Source organism: Budorcas taxicolor, chromosome 14 (assembly GCF_023091745.1).
Source record: "Budorcas taxicolor isolate Tak-1 chromosome 14, Takin1.1, whole genome shotgun sequence".
Lineage (NCBI taxonomy): Eukaryota > Metazoa > Chordata > Mammalia > Artiodactyla > Bovidae > Budorcas > Budorcas taxicolor.
Genome location: NC_068923.1, coordinates 77,152,048 through 77,169,568, shown reverse-complemented (window position 1 = coordinate 77,169,568; position 17,521 = coordinate 77,152,048). Strand labels below are relative to the sequence as shown.

The 17,521-nt window shown below is 35.0% G+C and overlaps 1 protein-coding gene across 1 annotated transcript in view; it reads right to left on the bottom strand.

Annotated features, from left to right (window-relative positions):
• Positions 1–17,088, bottom strand: part of RNF19A (ring finger protein 19A, RBR E3 ubiquitin protein ligase) — a 28,558-nt gene extending 11,470 nt beyond the window's left edge. Inside the window, exons 1-4 of the mRNA XM_052651708.1 lie at positions 16,415–17,088; positions 5,225–5,433; positions 3,405–3,549; positions 2,441–2,603 (exon numbers count right to left, since the gene is read on the bottom strand). Of these exons, the coding sequence (XP_052507668.1) occupies positions 2,441–2,603; positions 3,405–3,549; positions 5,225–5,433; positions 16,415–17,088 (1,191 nt within the window). The remainder of the gene's footprint in view (positions 1–2,440; positions 2,604–3,404; positions 3,550–5,224; positions 5,434–16,414) is intronic.
• Positions 17,089–17,521: the final 433 nt, after the last annotated feature.

Here is a 17,521-nt window from a genome sequence, read left to right as displayed (position 1 = left end):
AATGAATTTTTTCTCAGATCCCTTTTTATGAAGAAAAATATTATCAAATGACTCAGGCTCCTGGACTCTTATTTACAGCTCAAAATAAGGGGTACAGAGAGACAAAAAGAACAAATAATCCTGCCAGAGGACAGCAGTCCTATCTACTTGGCATCTCTACAGAGTATAGGTATTACTAATAAACAGAACTTAGTATCACCATGGAAGTTGCTTGTGAGATATATGAACTTCAGGAAATAGCTCAGTATCTTTGTTCTTGTGATTTCCAAGGGCTAAAACTAATAAAAGTACATTCCCCCCTGTTTCAAGACAGATTCAAAACAGCCTCAAAAGTGTACAGGCAGTCTCTAAAGTAAAATACCTGACTTAGAAACAATATTACAGATGAAACACCATAGTCTATCATTATCATGTGGTTATTTTGAAGGCTGTAAAGTACAATGAATCAGGTGGGATGTTTTAAACAGTGAGAAAGCTGGGGTGGGAAGATGGGCAAAGAAGGCAAGGAACATTTCTATATTCTAGTCAGAATCCTGTTTTCCAGAATGGACTGTATGTTTCAAGGAATGGGCCTCTATACTTCCCGAACAGTCCATACAGGCAGAGACGGCAAAGTTTCCCAAGGCACCTTTCATTATTCTCCAGTATTCCTTGCCACTCCCATTCCTAGAAAACTTAGCAGTGAAGCAGAAAAAAGCCAAAGCTAAAAACTGATGGAACAGATTTGTAAAAGCAGGCAGCTGAGTCTTCCAGAAAATTCCGCATCTTCAAGCACTAATGTTCAATTACAGTGATCATATCATCCTACTAATTTCTGGCTCAATTTTTTCTGTTTTACTATTTTGTGTTACATTTTCTATTTGTTATTGTAAAAAAAAAAAAAGCTCACTTTTAAGTACTTTATCAACTTTATAGGTTTTCCTGGGCTGGTTTGTATCCGTAAACACCACAGAGAACATGATTTCAATGGAAAACTAATGCATCAACTTGCAACCATCTGAGGACACATTTGAAAAAAGGAGACTTGTTACTGCACCTAAGACTGAACAATGAGGTAAATAATCTCTCCTCTATAAATTATTTGTAGGTATGTACAGTACAACAGTCTCTCTTCCCCTTCTACTTCAAAGTATCTGAATAGTTTTGTTTTTAGCAAAACCTTGCTTGGACAACTCTATGAAAAATTAAAATGTTATTATGTTTGGGACTTTAACAATTAAGTTTAGTTACTTAAAACCTTCTGAAATAAACATTTGGCCCATAAATATCTCTGTTTGGCCTCAGTTTCGAGCTAATTAAAAAATAACATGTACTATTATTTCTGACTATAAAAGTATGATGAACCTTACAAAAAAAAAAAAAAATCTGGTTGTTCTATGAAAGAGGATCAGCCTTGTCTTGAGTTTTGTTCCAAAAGTCAGATCCAGAATCAAATGAAACAATTTAAAGGAAAATGGATTCTGACTCAACATAAGAAATTTCAGTACAGCTCCCTGACAGCACGATGGGCTGTTGGTGGTTTCCCCACTACTGAAGTGCCCAAGTGGCTAGCTTGAAATTTATCAGGGATCTTACATAAAGAATTTGGGCATCTGGGTTTAAATCCTAGCTCTGCTTCTTCCTGTGTAACTTAAGATAAATTACATAAATTTTTCAAAACTTCAATATTCTAACATAAATTGAGGTCAAAATGAGTCAAAGTATATAAAACATCTACCACACAGTTAAAACTCAACAAATGTTAGTTCCCTTTTTAAATATTCCTGTACTTTGTTCTGCTTGGTGTAGAGTTGGGATTAGATAATTTCTGAAGTTAGTTCTCAATTCTGAGATTCTACTAATTTAGGGAGCAGCAAACTTCTTAACCACTTCATAAATTATTCTTTTAACCTTTCAATAAAAAATCATTTGCTTAGCTAATGAAGTATAATTCATCACTCAAGACAGTGGCAAATACTGGGCATTCACACTTTCACAAAATGACTGTAATCTATAAAACTGCATATTTACTAATAGCAATAAGAAAAAAAACTTTGAAGTGGAAATAACTCAGGAACTGATTATTCTTTTGCCTTGAAGGCATAGATTATTTATCTATTAACTTCACAGACCTGAATGTACAAGGACACACACATGAGAAAAATGTCAGATGTGTATCCTTTAATATTTTATATGTAAAGTTTATAATGCAAATGTGCTGAAGTGTTCAGATTCACATAATTTTCAAGTAAGTCTACTTTTCATGCAGACATACAAGCTTGCCAAACACTGAAAATGTATTATCTTATGAAAAAATAGTAATTATTTGATATTTAAGATGCTAAAAATGACCTGTCTTTCAAACAAACAAAAAACAAAACAAACACAAAGCAAAACCATCAGTCTTAAATTTAAAGATTAAAGATGAGATAATAAATTAACCAGGAGTCAAGCATTTTACCTTCCGGCCCACATACACAGGAATGCCAATGATCATGGCAGGGATAGCAATGCCAGCTATTAAGGCAATTCCTACGGGAGCACCAACAAGTGTGCCCAGCTGCCACAATATTTTCTTCTTTCGGCTCCAGGGTTTCTTCCCCCAAAAAGTACATCCTGATGGACTAAAAGAAAAAATTACAATGTAAAGTAACTGCTGCAAAACATCACAGTTTAACAACTGACTACAGTACATTCAGCAATGACTATAAAAATTCTCAAATTTAGGAATGAGGGGTTTTTCCCCTTTCTTTGAATTCTGGGTTTATTAAAAGCTAAAAAATCAAGGTAAGAACCGCCATAAATTATATTAAAAGGATACTAGTAGCTGGGATTCAGATTAAACATTCATTCCTTGTCTTCCATTGGCCTCAAAACCTTAGGTTTGTCTTTGAAGAGTAAATTAATGCAAAATACGCTTATTTTATCCCTGTTTTAAGACACAAAATTATCTGAATATATCATAAATTCACTCTGTAACCTAAATGAGGAAATTTATATATGAGAAAATCAAATGGAAATATTTGTGACATAGCATAATTAGATATTAAATGCTAACTTTCTAGTTTAACAGAAACAAAGCCAGGAATTTCCTGGAGGTCCAGTGGTTAGGACTCGGTGAGTTCACTGACCCAGGTTCAATTCCTGGTCGGGGAGCTAGATTCCACAAGCTGTGTGGCATGGCAAAACAAAACAAAACACAAAGCCAAACAAAAAAAGGAAAAAATTTCCGTTTCCTATTTTTGACTAGCTGTTAATCGAAAATGACTGGCATAATAATTGGCTTCCTGTTAAATTTAAGTAGCTAGAATAAAATAGATCTCTTTAAGCAATACTAAGGATAATGCTTTTTCAAAAAACAAAGTCCTTTTGTCTTACAATATAAAATTATATTTAGATATAAGTAGCCCCTTCTATAAGCTTACCTTAGATAATGTAAATCTGAGATTTCTTTCATACACAACCAACAAAACTCACAACCACAGACAGCACATGTCATGTGATTACAGCTCCCATCATTCATCTTTATTATATAAGCAGCACATCGTGGACATGGTTTTATATCATCAGCTATTAGGAAAATAGACATGTTTAGTATATAAAACTTACCTAAAAATAATAATTTGTAGTAGACAATCAACTATAGCATTGCCAAAAATTCTTAACGTGTATAGTTTGTTAACTGATAGCTTTAGCCTGCTATTTTCAGTATATAAAGCACTTTTTTCTCCCCTTTCAAGAAAAGGAACACTTTTACATTAAATTTTCAAGTTGTAAACATTTTTCAAACAGCAGCAGAACAATGAGAACAAAGAATAGCAAAATAATAAAAAAAGAAATGAGAACCAAAGGCAGCTCTAGGCAAACTGGAAACTATATAAGGTTTGTCTTTGTCCTTCCCCCACAGCTGTCTTCAATGAGCAGCACTTCAAGTCCTAGAACTTTTTTAACCATCTCCACTTTAAAATGTAGATATTCCCCAGTCACGCAGTGGTAAAGAATCTGCCTGCAATGCAGGAGAAACAGGAAATGTGGGTTCAATCCCTGGGTTGGGAAGCTCCCCTGGAGAAGGAACTGGCAACCCACTCCAGTGGGAATTTCTTGCCTGGGAAATTCCATGGACAGAGGAGCCTGGCCATGCGGTCGCAAAGAGTCAGGCATGACTGAGCAACTGAGCACACACATAAGTAGCTAAAGGCTATAAACAGTAAGGCATGCCAGGATAGCTTTAGCTGATTCTACAGAGGACAGTTCAGGTATATTTGGCTCTTCCCCGAAATGCTTCTGAAACAATACCTACAAATTATTATGAATAATACCTTTGGAGTTCTACCCTAAAATCTTCAAGCAAGGAAATAAAACAAGTGATATCAGTGAACGAGCAAGAAAATCCATGTCCATTATATAAAATATCAAGTGCTGAATTTAAAGTTTATTTAATTTTAAATTCAACTTTAAATACTGAGAAAGACTTCTTTTTCTAGTAGCATAAAGTACATGACTCTTTTAATATGCTGCTGGTAGGAATATAAATTATTTTCTTAATAAATTTCTGTATTTTCCAAGTTTTTTCTTTTAATAATCAATGAAAAAAGTATTTTTCTAAAAATGACTGAATTTCCAATAAAAAGTGAAAATTCTATGAATGTACGATGGTCAGACTTATTCTAATTTTTGAGATTTATGATGTATGTTTGCTCATGTATAGATTTCCAGGCAACTTTAAATTTCTAGCCAAAGACAAAGTTTTCTTAGTGTACTCCTCACCAAGGTATGATTTTGAATCCCTGATCCTGGAATTGGTAATATCGAGAAATAAAAACTGTATTTCGTAAAACATGTAAATGAAAAGGATCCAAAAAATACTATTTAAAATCGGTAACTGTGTGATATTAGTACAATAAGAAATAATCTCTAAGGAATATTAGTATTTAAAATAATTGCTAAGCTTTGCATAAAATACCTTTATTTTAAACAACAGTTTTGGACCACCTTCAGCTATCAGTCATATAAATCATCTGTGACACTTCTTTTTTTCCTTTCTATTTTTGGACAATAAAATCTTTCCAACTCAATACCACTTTCTTCTACAGAAAAAAATGAGTGCTTCTGGGACAGAAGCGCTAACACGTAGAACACAATTAAAAGGAGACGAGGGACTGAATATTTATTGCATTTTTGAATTAAAATAACAGGTGTTCTGTATGTGTCAAACATTTTACTAGAAGAAGTTAGCGGTAAATACCTGCTGCTCCAGACTCTTGACTGTAACTAATGGATGAAGAACGTATAGTTCTCAGACGTAAACTCTGAGCCCTCTCCTGTCGAGCAGCATCACAGGTCTGATTGGGGTGCCAAATCTGCTTACAGTGGTAGCAAAACTCTGTTCCACAGCCTTCTCGCCCGCAAGTTAATTTTGGACAGCTAGCACATCCAAATGCTATCACAGCATACCTGTAAAGAATAAGAAAAATGATTTAAAATGTGATGTAAAATAAGAGATATTCATTAAGTAAAAAAATTATCCAATTTAAATGCTATTCTTGAAAAAGTTTTATATTTATGCATGAGCTGACAGTCATAAACTCATGAAACCTAAAACTATCTTCCCACCAATATAAAAATGGGAAAAAATAAACAGTTCACAAAAGACATAGAAATGGCTAAAAAACATTAAAATTAAAGTTTAATTTTCAACTTTTAACTAGGACACCAAACTGTATATATAGCCTATTCCTAATTTTATAAAAATTCTATTAAATTAGCATTGTATGCACATAGAAAAGACTAAAAATACACCAAAAATCTCAACAGCAGTTTCCCTGGTATTAGGGTTTTTTTCCTCTTTATATACTTATGAGGCCAATTCATACATTTTGTGTGTATCTTGTATTTATGCATAAATTCTCGTATTTTTGTTTTTAAGATACATGGAGAAATAGTCTCTGGTCCCAATTAATTTCTCAATTCTCAATCAGGAAATGTGTGGGTTTTTTGCTGCAGATAAAAGACTGAGAACAGCAGATTTGTGACTAATATCTCTTCTCTGAGTTAAAATTTTTGGCACTTTAAGAATTTCTGACTTAAATAAATTCTGGGGACTCAGATATTTATCCCAGAGAAGTGAAAAGTTACATTTATACAAAAGCCTATACACAAATGTTTAGAGCAGCTCTGTCATAGCTCCAAACTGGAAACAGCCCAGATGTCTTCAACAGATGATGGTTCAACAATCTATGATACATATATATAATGGGATAGTATTCAAAAACAAAAGTGTTGATACACTTAACAACTTGGATCAATCTCTCTGGGGTATTATGCCGAGTCAAAAAAGTCAATCTCAAAAAGTTATAAACTTATGATTCCATTTATATAACATTTTTGAAATAACAAAATTTTAGAGATGGAAAACAGATATGTGGTAGCCAGAAGATAGAAATGGGGTGGGGGAAAGGAGTGGGCAGACGCAAGGTGGATGTATTTAAAAAGCAAGATCTTTTAATATGAGTGATCCTTCTGTGATGGAATTGCTCAATACTTTGACTATGGTGGTGGGTACACAAACCTACAGGTGATATGATATATAACCAAATCTATACACAAAAATGAGTACAAGTAAAACTAAGTAAATCTAAACAAGAAGATTGTGTCAATATTGATATCCTGGTTGTGATGTTGCTTTATAGCTTTGTAAAATTATACTATTGAGGAAAACTGTTTGAAGAATATACAGAATACCTCTGTATTATTTCTTTTTTTTTTTGTATTATTTCTTACAACTACACATAAGTACTATCACTTATCTACATAGACCTTTCAATTAAAAAGTGTAGAGTTTCTGGTTCTCTTTGAAAGAAAACAAGTCATCTATGTATAAGAGGCTTTTGTAAATATCAAATATTTTTGCCTAGAAATTTAGGGGAGTTTTCAGGGCTTCTCTTGTTACTGGCAATAAAATTTAAATACTAGCTGTAACAGAGATTTTTATTGAATTTCAAGATAATCTATTAAATTATGCAAAATATTAAGAGTAAGGAAGCTTCTCTAATTTTGGACCTCTTGCCCCCTTAGAATCTCACCTTTAAACTTAAATTTTATATATTAAATTCTAATTTACTTCTGATAGGCCATTTTCTAATTACCATCATCTATCATAAACATGTTCAAACATGAATGAATTAAGGCAGTTTAAATCAACACAGGGTAATCTAGGAAAATTTTGTTTCCCTGAGCTCTAAGATTTCCCTGAGGACTTATTCATTGCAGTCTCAATAAAAAGAAAACAATTCTTCAAAGACTCTTTATTTTTTCCCAAGTTATAACCTTAAGCAGTCTTTGTAAAAGTAGAAATTTTGGTGAAAAGAAAATGGTATTCTCTTCTAAATCTCTTCTCTACCCTAATTTTTCTTGAAAAAAGGAGAGAAGAGGAGGGACAGAATGGGGAGACCTGTGTGTGCAGGGCACATGGTTAGACCAATTATTTTTTTAAGTCAATCACAATTTACAAAAGCAGAATTTTAAACTACCAGACTCCACTTCTGCCACTTATTACTTGAATTAAAGCTACACATAAACTGCCTACAACTGAGTTTTTCCAAACATCTAATGAAGTGAAGTCACTCAGTCGTGTCCGACTCTGTGATCCCATGGACTATAGCCTACCAGATTCCTCCATCCATGGGATTTTCCAGGCCAGAATACTGGAGTGGGTTGCCATTTCCTTCTCCAGATCTTCCCAACCCAGGGACTGAACCCAGGTCTCCCGCATTGTAGGCAGACGCTTTACTGTCTGAGCCACCAGGGAAGTTCTTAAACATCTAATAGGGATTCACTAAAGTTTGGCCTCCCTGGTGGCTCAATGGTAAAGAATCCGCCTGCAAATGCAGGAGACACCAGTTCGATCCTTGGGTTGGGAAGATTCCCCTAGAGAAGGATATGTCAACCCACACCAGTATTCTGGGAGATTCCCATGGACAGAGGAGCCTGGTGGGCTACAGGCCATAGGGTCACAAAAGAGTCAGACATGACTTAGTGACTCAACAACAAAAGTATGGCTTAGCCTCAGTATTTAGCCAAGAACAGCTTCAGCTTTGGCCTTGACCTTTTAGAAGGCCAAATGAGCAAATGACTGCTTCAGTGACATTTCTAGTACCTCTGCATTTAGAGGATGAGATGGTTGGATGGCATCACCGACTTGATGGACATAAGTTTGAGCAAGCTTCGGGAACTGGTGATGGACAGGGAAGCCTGGCATGCTGCAGTCCATGGGGTCGCAGAGTCAGACACAACTGAGCAACTGAACTGAATGACCACTATCATTTCTACATCCATATAAATAATGTATGTCATTCAGATTAAACATTAATATGTGAATATTCATTTTAAAATAAAAGCTGAAAGCCTTTCTAAGACATAACACAGTAGAAATCTAATTACTTTAAATGATGAAATTTTACTGGACAACTTAAGTATATAAGTGTACACTGTGCTGCAAGAAGAAAATGTAATATTTAGTAATGATTGTGAAAGCCAAATTTAGATTCAAACTTAAGAGCTTTCAAATTATTAAACAGGGAAACAGATTTATAGTAAATATGAATGTCAAGATTGTTTTAACTAGATAAATTTAGGAAGAAAATATTCTTTCTGAGCAAACAAATATATATAAAATATATGAAGCAGTTTAGCAGAAATTGGGCTAAATCATAATTCTAACCTTTATAGAGGCCGTTCAGTACACTAGTATATCACTAAGCAGAACTTTTAAGAACTGACAATTTCTAATTAGTGACGTAGGCTATTGAGAGATAGTCTTTCAAGAAAAAGCCTTTTTTGGAAATTCTTCACATCATGATGAGGAGAATTTAAATCAGAATGTCAACTTTGCCATTTCAAAATTTCACAAGTTCCAGAATCTAGCAAAACATCCATAAAAACATGCTATAGCAAGAAAAGTGAGGACACAAAAACATAGTTTCTTCTCAATAATCAAATTTTCAAACAGCTTTATAAATTCCTTTAAGATGAAAATTTCTTGTAGTTTTGAGTCTAGAGACTTAAGTTTGTTGAAAATGACTGCTCGTAGATAGTGCTTATCTATTTAGAACATTTTAAAATATGCAGTAATTATCAGGAGAAAACTAACAGCTGACATGTTAGAGTAATAATCAGTCCTAGCATTATGATGTCAAACATTTAATATCTGATTGCTAAAAAACAGGATTACCTTTAACTAACCAAATATTTTAATGACTGTGAATTCTGATAATCATAAAAGGGTATTTTGTCTAGAAAGTTTTTCTTATGCTAATAATTATTGAGTGTTTACTATGTAAGTGTTCCATCTTCATACATATTCAATCCTAACAGTAACTGTTAAGCACATTTCATCATTTTATTATATAATATATCAAGGAATTAAATGTCCCAAGCATTCACATATTTTGAAAACAGAACGACAGGACTCCTGAAGATGATTTTCATTGTGTGGGAGCCATGCTTTTTTTCCATTAGAAAATAACTCTCAAATTATAATGGAAGCAAATGGTAAAGTATTTGCTTCAAAGAAAATTTTCAATGCTCTAGTGCATTAGGTATTATTTGTGAAAATAACACGCTCAGCAGTTCATAGAAATAACTGAATAATATTAGTTTAACCAACTAAAAGATCTCCAGCTTATACAGTACCCAAACCACGGTTCAGAAGACAGTTCTATTTCCTTTTATGATTCCTTATTTAACTCAAATCTTAACTTTCCATCTCTATTTTTCAGCTAAAGGTCTCCAGTTACTTGAAATGCTTAAACCTTTCTACTTAGCAGGGGTGGAGGGATAGGAAGAAAGTGGGGAACAGAGAAAGGAACTGAAACAGAAGAGTTTTTTCAGAAATATTTTCTATTTGTTGGATTACTAAAGGTGATCCATACTAAGACAGAACTCAGTGGTAAAGTTAGGACACACTGAGCAAAATTAAAGTACGTTTTTTTTTTTACTATAGGATTTGCTAAGATAGTTTTTTCTTTATTTTTTGTTAATTTTCACAATGTGTGTTGGTTCCTGTCATGCAACAATGTGAATGAGCCATAATGATACATACACACCCTCCTTCTTAAGCCTCCCTCCCTTACCCCCACCCCACCCTCTAGGTTATCACAGAGCACCAGACTGGGCTCCCAGTGTTATACAGCAATTTCTCCCCAACTATCCCCTTTACACACGATAGTGTATATGTGTTGATGCTACTCACATACCAATTGTGTACATAAATAGTAAACGCTGTTTTCTAAATTTATTTGACCAAGACATCTATTTCCTGGGAGTGTTTCACAATACTAGAGGTTCCATAAAAAAAGCACTGAGGAAGTAGGAATACCAACTAGGGTTGTATATTCCACCTAGAGCAAATTCTTTATGAAGGAACAAGTAAGAAGAACAAACTATACCTATCATGAAATGTAATCCTAAGAAAGTTATAATAATCTCAATAAATGTTTTAATTAAAAAATGAGGGGGGAAAAAACTTTAATCCAGGAGTCCAAGGTAACTTCTCCCCAAAAGCACAAAGCCTTAATTAACAAAATCTTTAAAGAACAAAAAGATATAATCAGAAACACTGAAATCAGTTGGTCCAGTCAAGGGGAAAAGTCAGGTTTTACATTCAAAATCAAAAGGCTCATGATTCCACTAGCAAGAAGTTATTATTATTCCGTGGAAAAGGAGTGACTTAATTTATGTATTTGAGAGACAGTCTAGACAAAGCGAGGCTCATTTCCTGGTTCCTCCTTTCAGGATCTGCTTTCCTAGATAGGATGCTTTCTGTTCTGCTTTCCTGTACATGCTGCAGGGAAGGTCTACAGTTGTCGAGAACTGCCCAAACTATTTGCAGAAGTCTGTCTAATTTCAGGATGGGGTGTTACCAAGCCATTTAGGATGCATATCTAAAGCTAACTTCTTTAGCTGACTAATTAGTAAGAGAAAGTTGATATGTCTCCTGTGTCTTATATATCAACTCAGTTCTTGTTTTCTAAGGCACATGTATTTGTTTCCTTGGGAGAAAATCAAAATTGGATCTGTTTTCTGTTATAAAATTTCTAAAAGGTTAGCTTACAAAAGCATTTCCAGCATGTTGAAAGTTGGGCAAGTTATGGCTAAAACCCTAAGAGGATGGGAATGAGACAGCATAAAACTCTAAAAATACATATTCTTTAGTTCCTAAGCCCATGGTGCAATTCTTTTTTATCCATTATTAACAGTTTCTTCCACCAGAGTAAGTTAGTATTTAGAGCCATTTAAATGTCAGAAAATCCACTCAAAGCTTCACAGACCTGATTACAGTTGAGCACATTACTTTAAAATGGTTTATTAACTGTTCCTAAAATATACAATTTATATTAATGCATATAGTCAGATTTGTTCATTCAATAACTTTATCGATCATGGGGTGAACCTGTGGTTATAAAGAAAAAAATACTTTTATTTTTGTATTTGTCTTCCTGCTCACAAATATTAAATCACTTTTTATATTCTAGTATAATAAATGTTCCTGCATATTCAAAGCTCCCCAGTAAAGTCAGAAGTAGTCACAGGAGATGACATGGATAATGTGTGCTAATAGTAGGGTAGTCTTAGCCAACTGAAACAAGTGATGACAGACACCAAAATGCCAATTTTTCTGCCATTTACCTAGACAATGTACAAACTAAGTCTCCTAGGCAGAAGGTAATAGATATTTTTATCCAAGACAGATTTTATGCTTCTCCTCCTACATGTCCCTCACCACAATCCTTTTCCTCAGCCACGGCCACGGCCAGATTTTTCTCTGAACTTGTACAGACCGGCATGTTCAAGAAGCAGTCCAGCTAACTTTACCCTGATTAAATCAGCACAGAGGTTTGGCCTCCCAGACCCCTTCTCAACAGAGGTTTTCAGAAATACATACTGTCCTTTAAACAAGCTTAATCTTCTCTGGTCCTCAGAAGAGTAGAAAGAATTTTAAGTCAGAAACCCTCAGAGATCTCAAACAGAAACCAGATCACGTTTTCTTTTCACTCTGAGCTAAAAAGAATTATTTCTCACTGTGTTAAATAATTCACAGGGTGAAGTAAAATTGGTGTCAGATACAGAAAATGGTCATTTTGATAAGTATCAAATGCAAGAGAAAAGACAAAATTTTACATCTAGCATTTCTGGAAAGAGTCTTTTAAGTATAATGTATTGAATACAATGAAAGGGATTAAAATACTACATGCATAAGCATGCCTGTAGTCCTAACATATACTGTGGGTTAAGCATTGCTATGAATAACTGCCAACAGCCAGATATTTATCAGTATCCCCTGTGCCAGATTTCAGCAATAAATGTAGTTTAAATAAAAAATTTCCCTCTGCAAATCCAAAGATTTTAGTAAGTTCCAAGAGCGAAGAGATTTTCATCTTTTGTTAATTATTAAAAATGCCCAGTTCCTGGCACATAGGTACATTAAATAGTTGAATAACTATCTGATTTTAAAAAAATAAAAGTAAAACTTTAGAAATGGAGATGAAGAATGATAAGTAAGAGTTATAAAAAGCTTACTATGTGCTCGGGATTACCCTAGCAATAGTATTAAAACCTTCTCAATTCTTAAAACAATGTGATATGATATTCAAAATCAAGTCTGTCCACACTCGTGCTAAGTACAACTATAACTTTTAATACTGCACGATCTCACGCAGTATTCCATGTTATCAAAGCATACGTATAAATTTTGTCACAAGGTGACCTTTTCCACATAACACAACCAGAAAATCTACAACATACTCAAGTATACAAAACATGCTCTCAACAATCTAGTGTATTAGCATAAATCGAAAACAAACGAAAATAATCTCTGTGGCATTTTCTTTGTCTTTTGTGGGTAAGACTGACAACCACCAAAACCAAAAATTAATTTACAGCCAAATTAATCAAGGCTAATTCTTGTTCAACTTATATAACAAATCAAGTGGTTTTCATAATAAAACAATCTATTAAAGTAAGTGTTTCTATTATTTTATGTTAGTTTATATTTGAGTTAACATTCATGTCGTCTTCTCCAAAATACTGAAAATACTAAGCCATTTTACTTTTTACCAATGAAGTCTCAACAAGAAAAATGTGCAAAATAGTTAAAAGTATAAGATTATGAAAAAAATTTAAATTTATGGAGAAATGTCATACCTATCAAAGGATTTATAAAGAATAATAAAATGAATACCCCCTGCATCTACCACACAAGTTAAGAACAGTATCAGCAGGGTGATCATTTAATTTGCAATCTAACTGGAACACCTGAAAAAGAAAGGTAGTGCTATTAAAATGTACACAAGTACCATAATCATGGGGCTTCCCTGGTGGCTCAGAGGTTAAATAAAGCATCTCCCAGCAAGGCGGGAGACTTGGGTTCGATCCCTGGGTCCAATCCCTGGGTCGGGAAGATACCCTGGAGAAGGAAATGGCAACCCACTCCAGTATTCTTGCCCGGAGAATCCCATGGACGGAGGAGCCTGGTGGGCTACAGTCCACGGGGTCACAAAGAGTCGGACACGACTGAGCGACTTCACTTCAGTTCAGTCCAGTTCAGTCACTCAGTCGTGTCCGACTCTTTGTGACCCCATGAATCGCAGCACGCCAGGCCTCCCTGTCCATCACCAACTCCCAGAGTTCACCCAGACTCACGTCCATCAAGTCCGTGATGCCATCCAGCCATCTCATCCTCGGTCGTCCCCTTCTCCTCCTGCCCCCAATCCTCCCAGCATCAGAGTCTTTTCCAATGAGTCAACTCTTCACATGAGGTGGCCAAAGTACTGGAGCTTCAGCTTTAGCATCATTCCCTCCAAAGAAATCCCAGGGCTGATCTCCTTCAGAATGGACTGGTTGGATCTCCTTGCAGTCCAAGGGACTCTCAAGAGTCTTCTCCAACACCACAGTTCAAAAGCATCAATTCTTTGGCGCTCAGCCTTCTTCACAGTCCAACTCTCACATCCATACATGACCACAGGAAAAACCATAGCCTTGACTAGACGGACCTTAGTCGGCAAAGTAATGTCTCTGCTTTTGAATATACTATCTAGGTTCACTTCACTTCATCATAATCATGAATTGGAACTACCCTGGGCAAACCAGAATCTATTGTTACCTTACTTAGCTGTGGCTTGAGAAGTTCCTTGATTATCCCTTGAAGTTCATATCCCTTTTTCCTCACAAGAGGTAACCATGAAACTAAATGTATTTTATCCACTTTACTGTTAATGAATATTTTTTTGTTTGTTTGCTATTAAGAACATTCTTAAAGATGTCTCCTAAATAGATGTCTCCTGGCACAAAAGTTAAAGAGCTTCCCTCTGGTCTTTAACTAGGAATGGATCTTCTAAGTTATAGGGTAAACGTGTGTTCAACTTTATCAATATAATAGTAGGTAAGCTAATCAATCACCCATATTTTCCTATAGTTTAATTTTTTTCCTTTTATTTATATAACTTACCTCTATAATCTGTTTTGACTTTGTTTTGATTTATTATATGTTGTGACAATCTAATTTTTTCCCCTCAAATAGCTAATTTTCACAATTCTATATAGTGAATATCAGTCCTTTCCCAGTTGGTTTGGCATGCTGCCCCCCAGATCAAGTTCTTACACAAGCAAAAATCTATGTCAGCCCTACTTACTGTGTTCTTTCAGGCTGATAGTGTTGATACTATCTTCTATGATGACATGATCCATCAACCCAGCACAAGAGAATACACCTATTTAGTGACCAGAAAGTTTATGCTCTTGGATTTATTCTCTCAATCTCTCCTGGTCACAGGCTGCTACAGATAAGCATCCTTTTAATTTGTTACATCATTTTCTTTTAAAGTATTAAATGCTTAAAGGAACTTGTGAAGCACAACTTATCCTGGGGTTCCATGAAAGACAGAAAATCACACTTTCTCCAGATGAAATGCAATATACTTCTCCCTATGTGAACTCCTGCTGTAGGGATATTTGCTATAATGACTTGGATAAGCCTTTTTTTTTTAACCTAAAATTTGCAATTGACTTAAATCTACTCTACTGAACGTGCACACCTGCATAGTGAAAACTATTTCTACAGGGGTCCATAGGATCAAGAGTGATATAACCGCACCTAAACTGTTCTCTGCTTGTTCAAATTCTTTAAAGGTACTGTTCATTACCTCTATTTTCTTCCCATCTTTTTCTTGAGAATTTAACCCTTCACAGGTCCCAGAGTTTGCTTCTACATAGACCTGGAAGCACAGCAACTTTGGCCCAGTTTAGATAGTATTTTAATATATTATTTTGTGATTTATGTTACAGTATGAGCATCCTGCAGTATAGAAGATCATAATACATATCTGATACTGAATAGTACCTCTGAGTCTTTCACACAACTAATGAATTCATAAAATGTTAAATAATTAGACAGTATTTGTAATGCTTTATGTTACCCAGAAATCCTTGGTGGATAGTCAAGTGTTAGTGAGACCTGGGAAAACTGGTTGGAATTTGCACAGGCTATAAACATATTATTACTTTCTTATTTAAAATTACAGGATTCATAGACTAGATGCAACATGAAATTTGCTGCTCAGTAAGCTTTATAATGAATTTGATTAGTCAGAGTCCTCAAATTGTCATTTGATAAAGTGATTTGATAAATTACATTCCAGTCTTGTCTCTGATGATACCCAAATAATCTTGGAAGTTCTGGGTTTTCCCAAACTCCTAACTATAATCTCTGGCTTACTAACGGAATGCTAAATCTTACCTAGTCTTCACAGCTTTCATTACTCTTGAAAAGCCTATGACTGTTTCTTCCTAGTCCTGACAGCCATACATGGTAAGTGCTGTTAACAGGGGCTGCTGTTACCATAATAACCAAAAATACAAGCAAAAGTATTTTATTTTAAATATTGGGAAAATATTTGTAGTTCACAAACTTGAGGCAAATGAAGTATTACATAACCTCCAGATCTTGAGACTAGTAAGTACTTACATATTCCTACAGGAATACTCATACTGTGGCACACATTAAGAGGCCTTTTGAAAGGGTCATTTAAGTTTATACAAATAACTCCCCCACCAAAAGCAACCAACAAAATGTCTGACCATTTTATCTATTATACCAAGTAAAAATTCTCCAAGTGGATGGGGAAAATCAATATGACTAGATCCTGTACTCTACCATCTTATCCTTTTCTTCTGAAAATAGCCTATGTGAATACATGATGGAAAGACAATATAAAAATGAACATCTAACACTGTACCTGACACACAGTATATTCTCAATCTATTTTTGCCTATTGAGTGAATTAACTACTTGGCATGTTAAGACTTTTAAGTAACAGAAAATTCATATTTTATCCATAGAGAAAAAAATAAACTCAAGAAAAATCAAACAAAACCTTCTTACCCACAGTCTGGAGCTGGACACCACCTACAATCAGGATCTGCAACGAGCCACCGTCTAAGCATAAATTCTTCATATTTTTCCATCAAGACATCATCACTTAATATCAAGCGGATATCATGGGGATTAAACCGTTCAGTACATTCCGGGCAACTGATATTAACTCTACTTTCAGAAATTTCTATCCTCAGATATTGTCGTAAGCAATCCACACAAGATCTATGATGACAAGTCATTATCTCAGGAAATCTGTCTTTAGAATGCCGCAAAAGGCACAAGGGGCACTCTATAAAGTCTCCAACTTGTTTGCTGATGGAAGTCAGCCCATTGTCAGAGGAGGTATTTGTAGAGAAAATGGAGTTCTTATCAGTACACATTTCAGAATGTATACTCTCAATACTTGCAATTCCATCCACCCCGCCATTCAGCTCCCTTGATTTACGTTTGTTATCCTTTTTCCTCCGAAACAGAGAGCCTATTGAAATTCTTCTTTTTTTGGGTGCCTTTTTGACTGAAGGCAAGCTCACAGATGAAGCAGAAGATTGAAGATCTCGATCTGAACCCATCTGCCGATGTAAACTCATGTCTAAAATACTCATTAGAATTGAGTCAGGGTCTGTGTTTACACACAGCCCTTCATTATATTTAAAGATAAAATCTATTTCTTGTTCTTGCATTCAGATTAAGTCATGATGTTAGAAAATCCTACTTGGTTCCTTCGGAGAATTCTTGAAAGAGTTCAATTTATAGAAGACTTATCATGGATGTTCTGAAAAACAGAAGAAAACAAAACACCAAGATTATTTAATTGTATTCACCATGTGCATGTCTTTTTAATAAACTTACAAACTCTCTATGAAACATCAAACAAGTATGTACTTTAATCACTGTTTTTTGGTTTTGATTTTTTAAAATAAGGCCAGTTTAAGGTAATGCTAGTGGTAAAGAACCTGCCTGCCAATGCAGGAGACGTAATGATACGCGAGTTCAATTCCTGGGTGAGGAAGATCCCCTGGAGAGGGCATGGCAACCCATGCCAGTATTTTTGCCTAGAGAATCCCATGGACAGAGGAGCCTGGCGGGCTACAGTCCATAGGGTCGCAAAGAGTC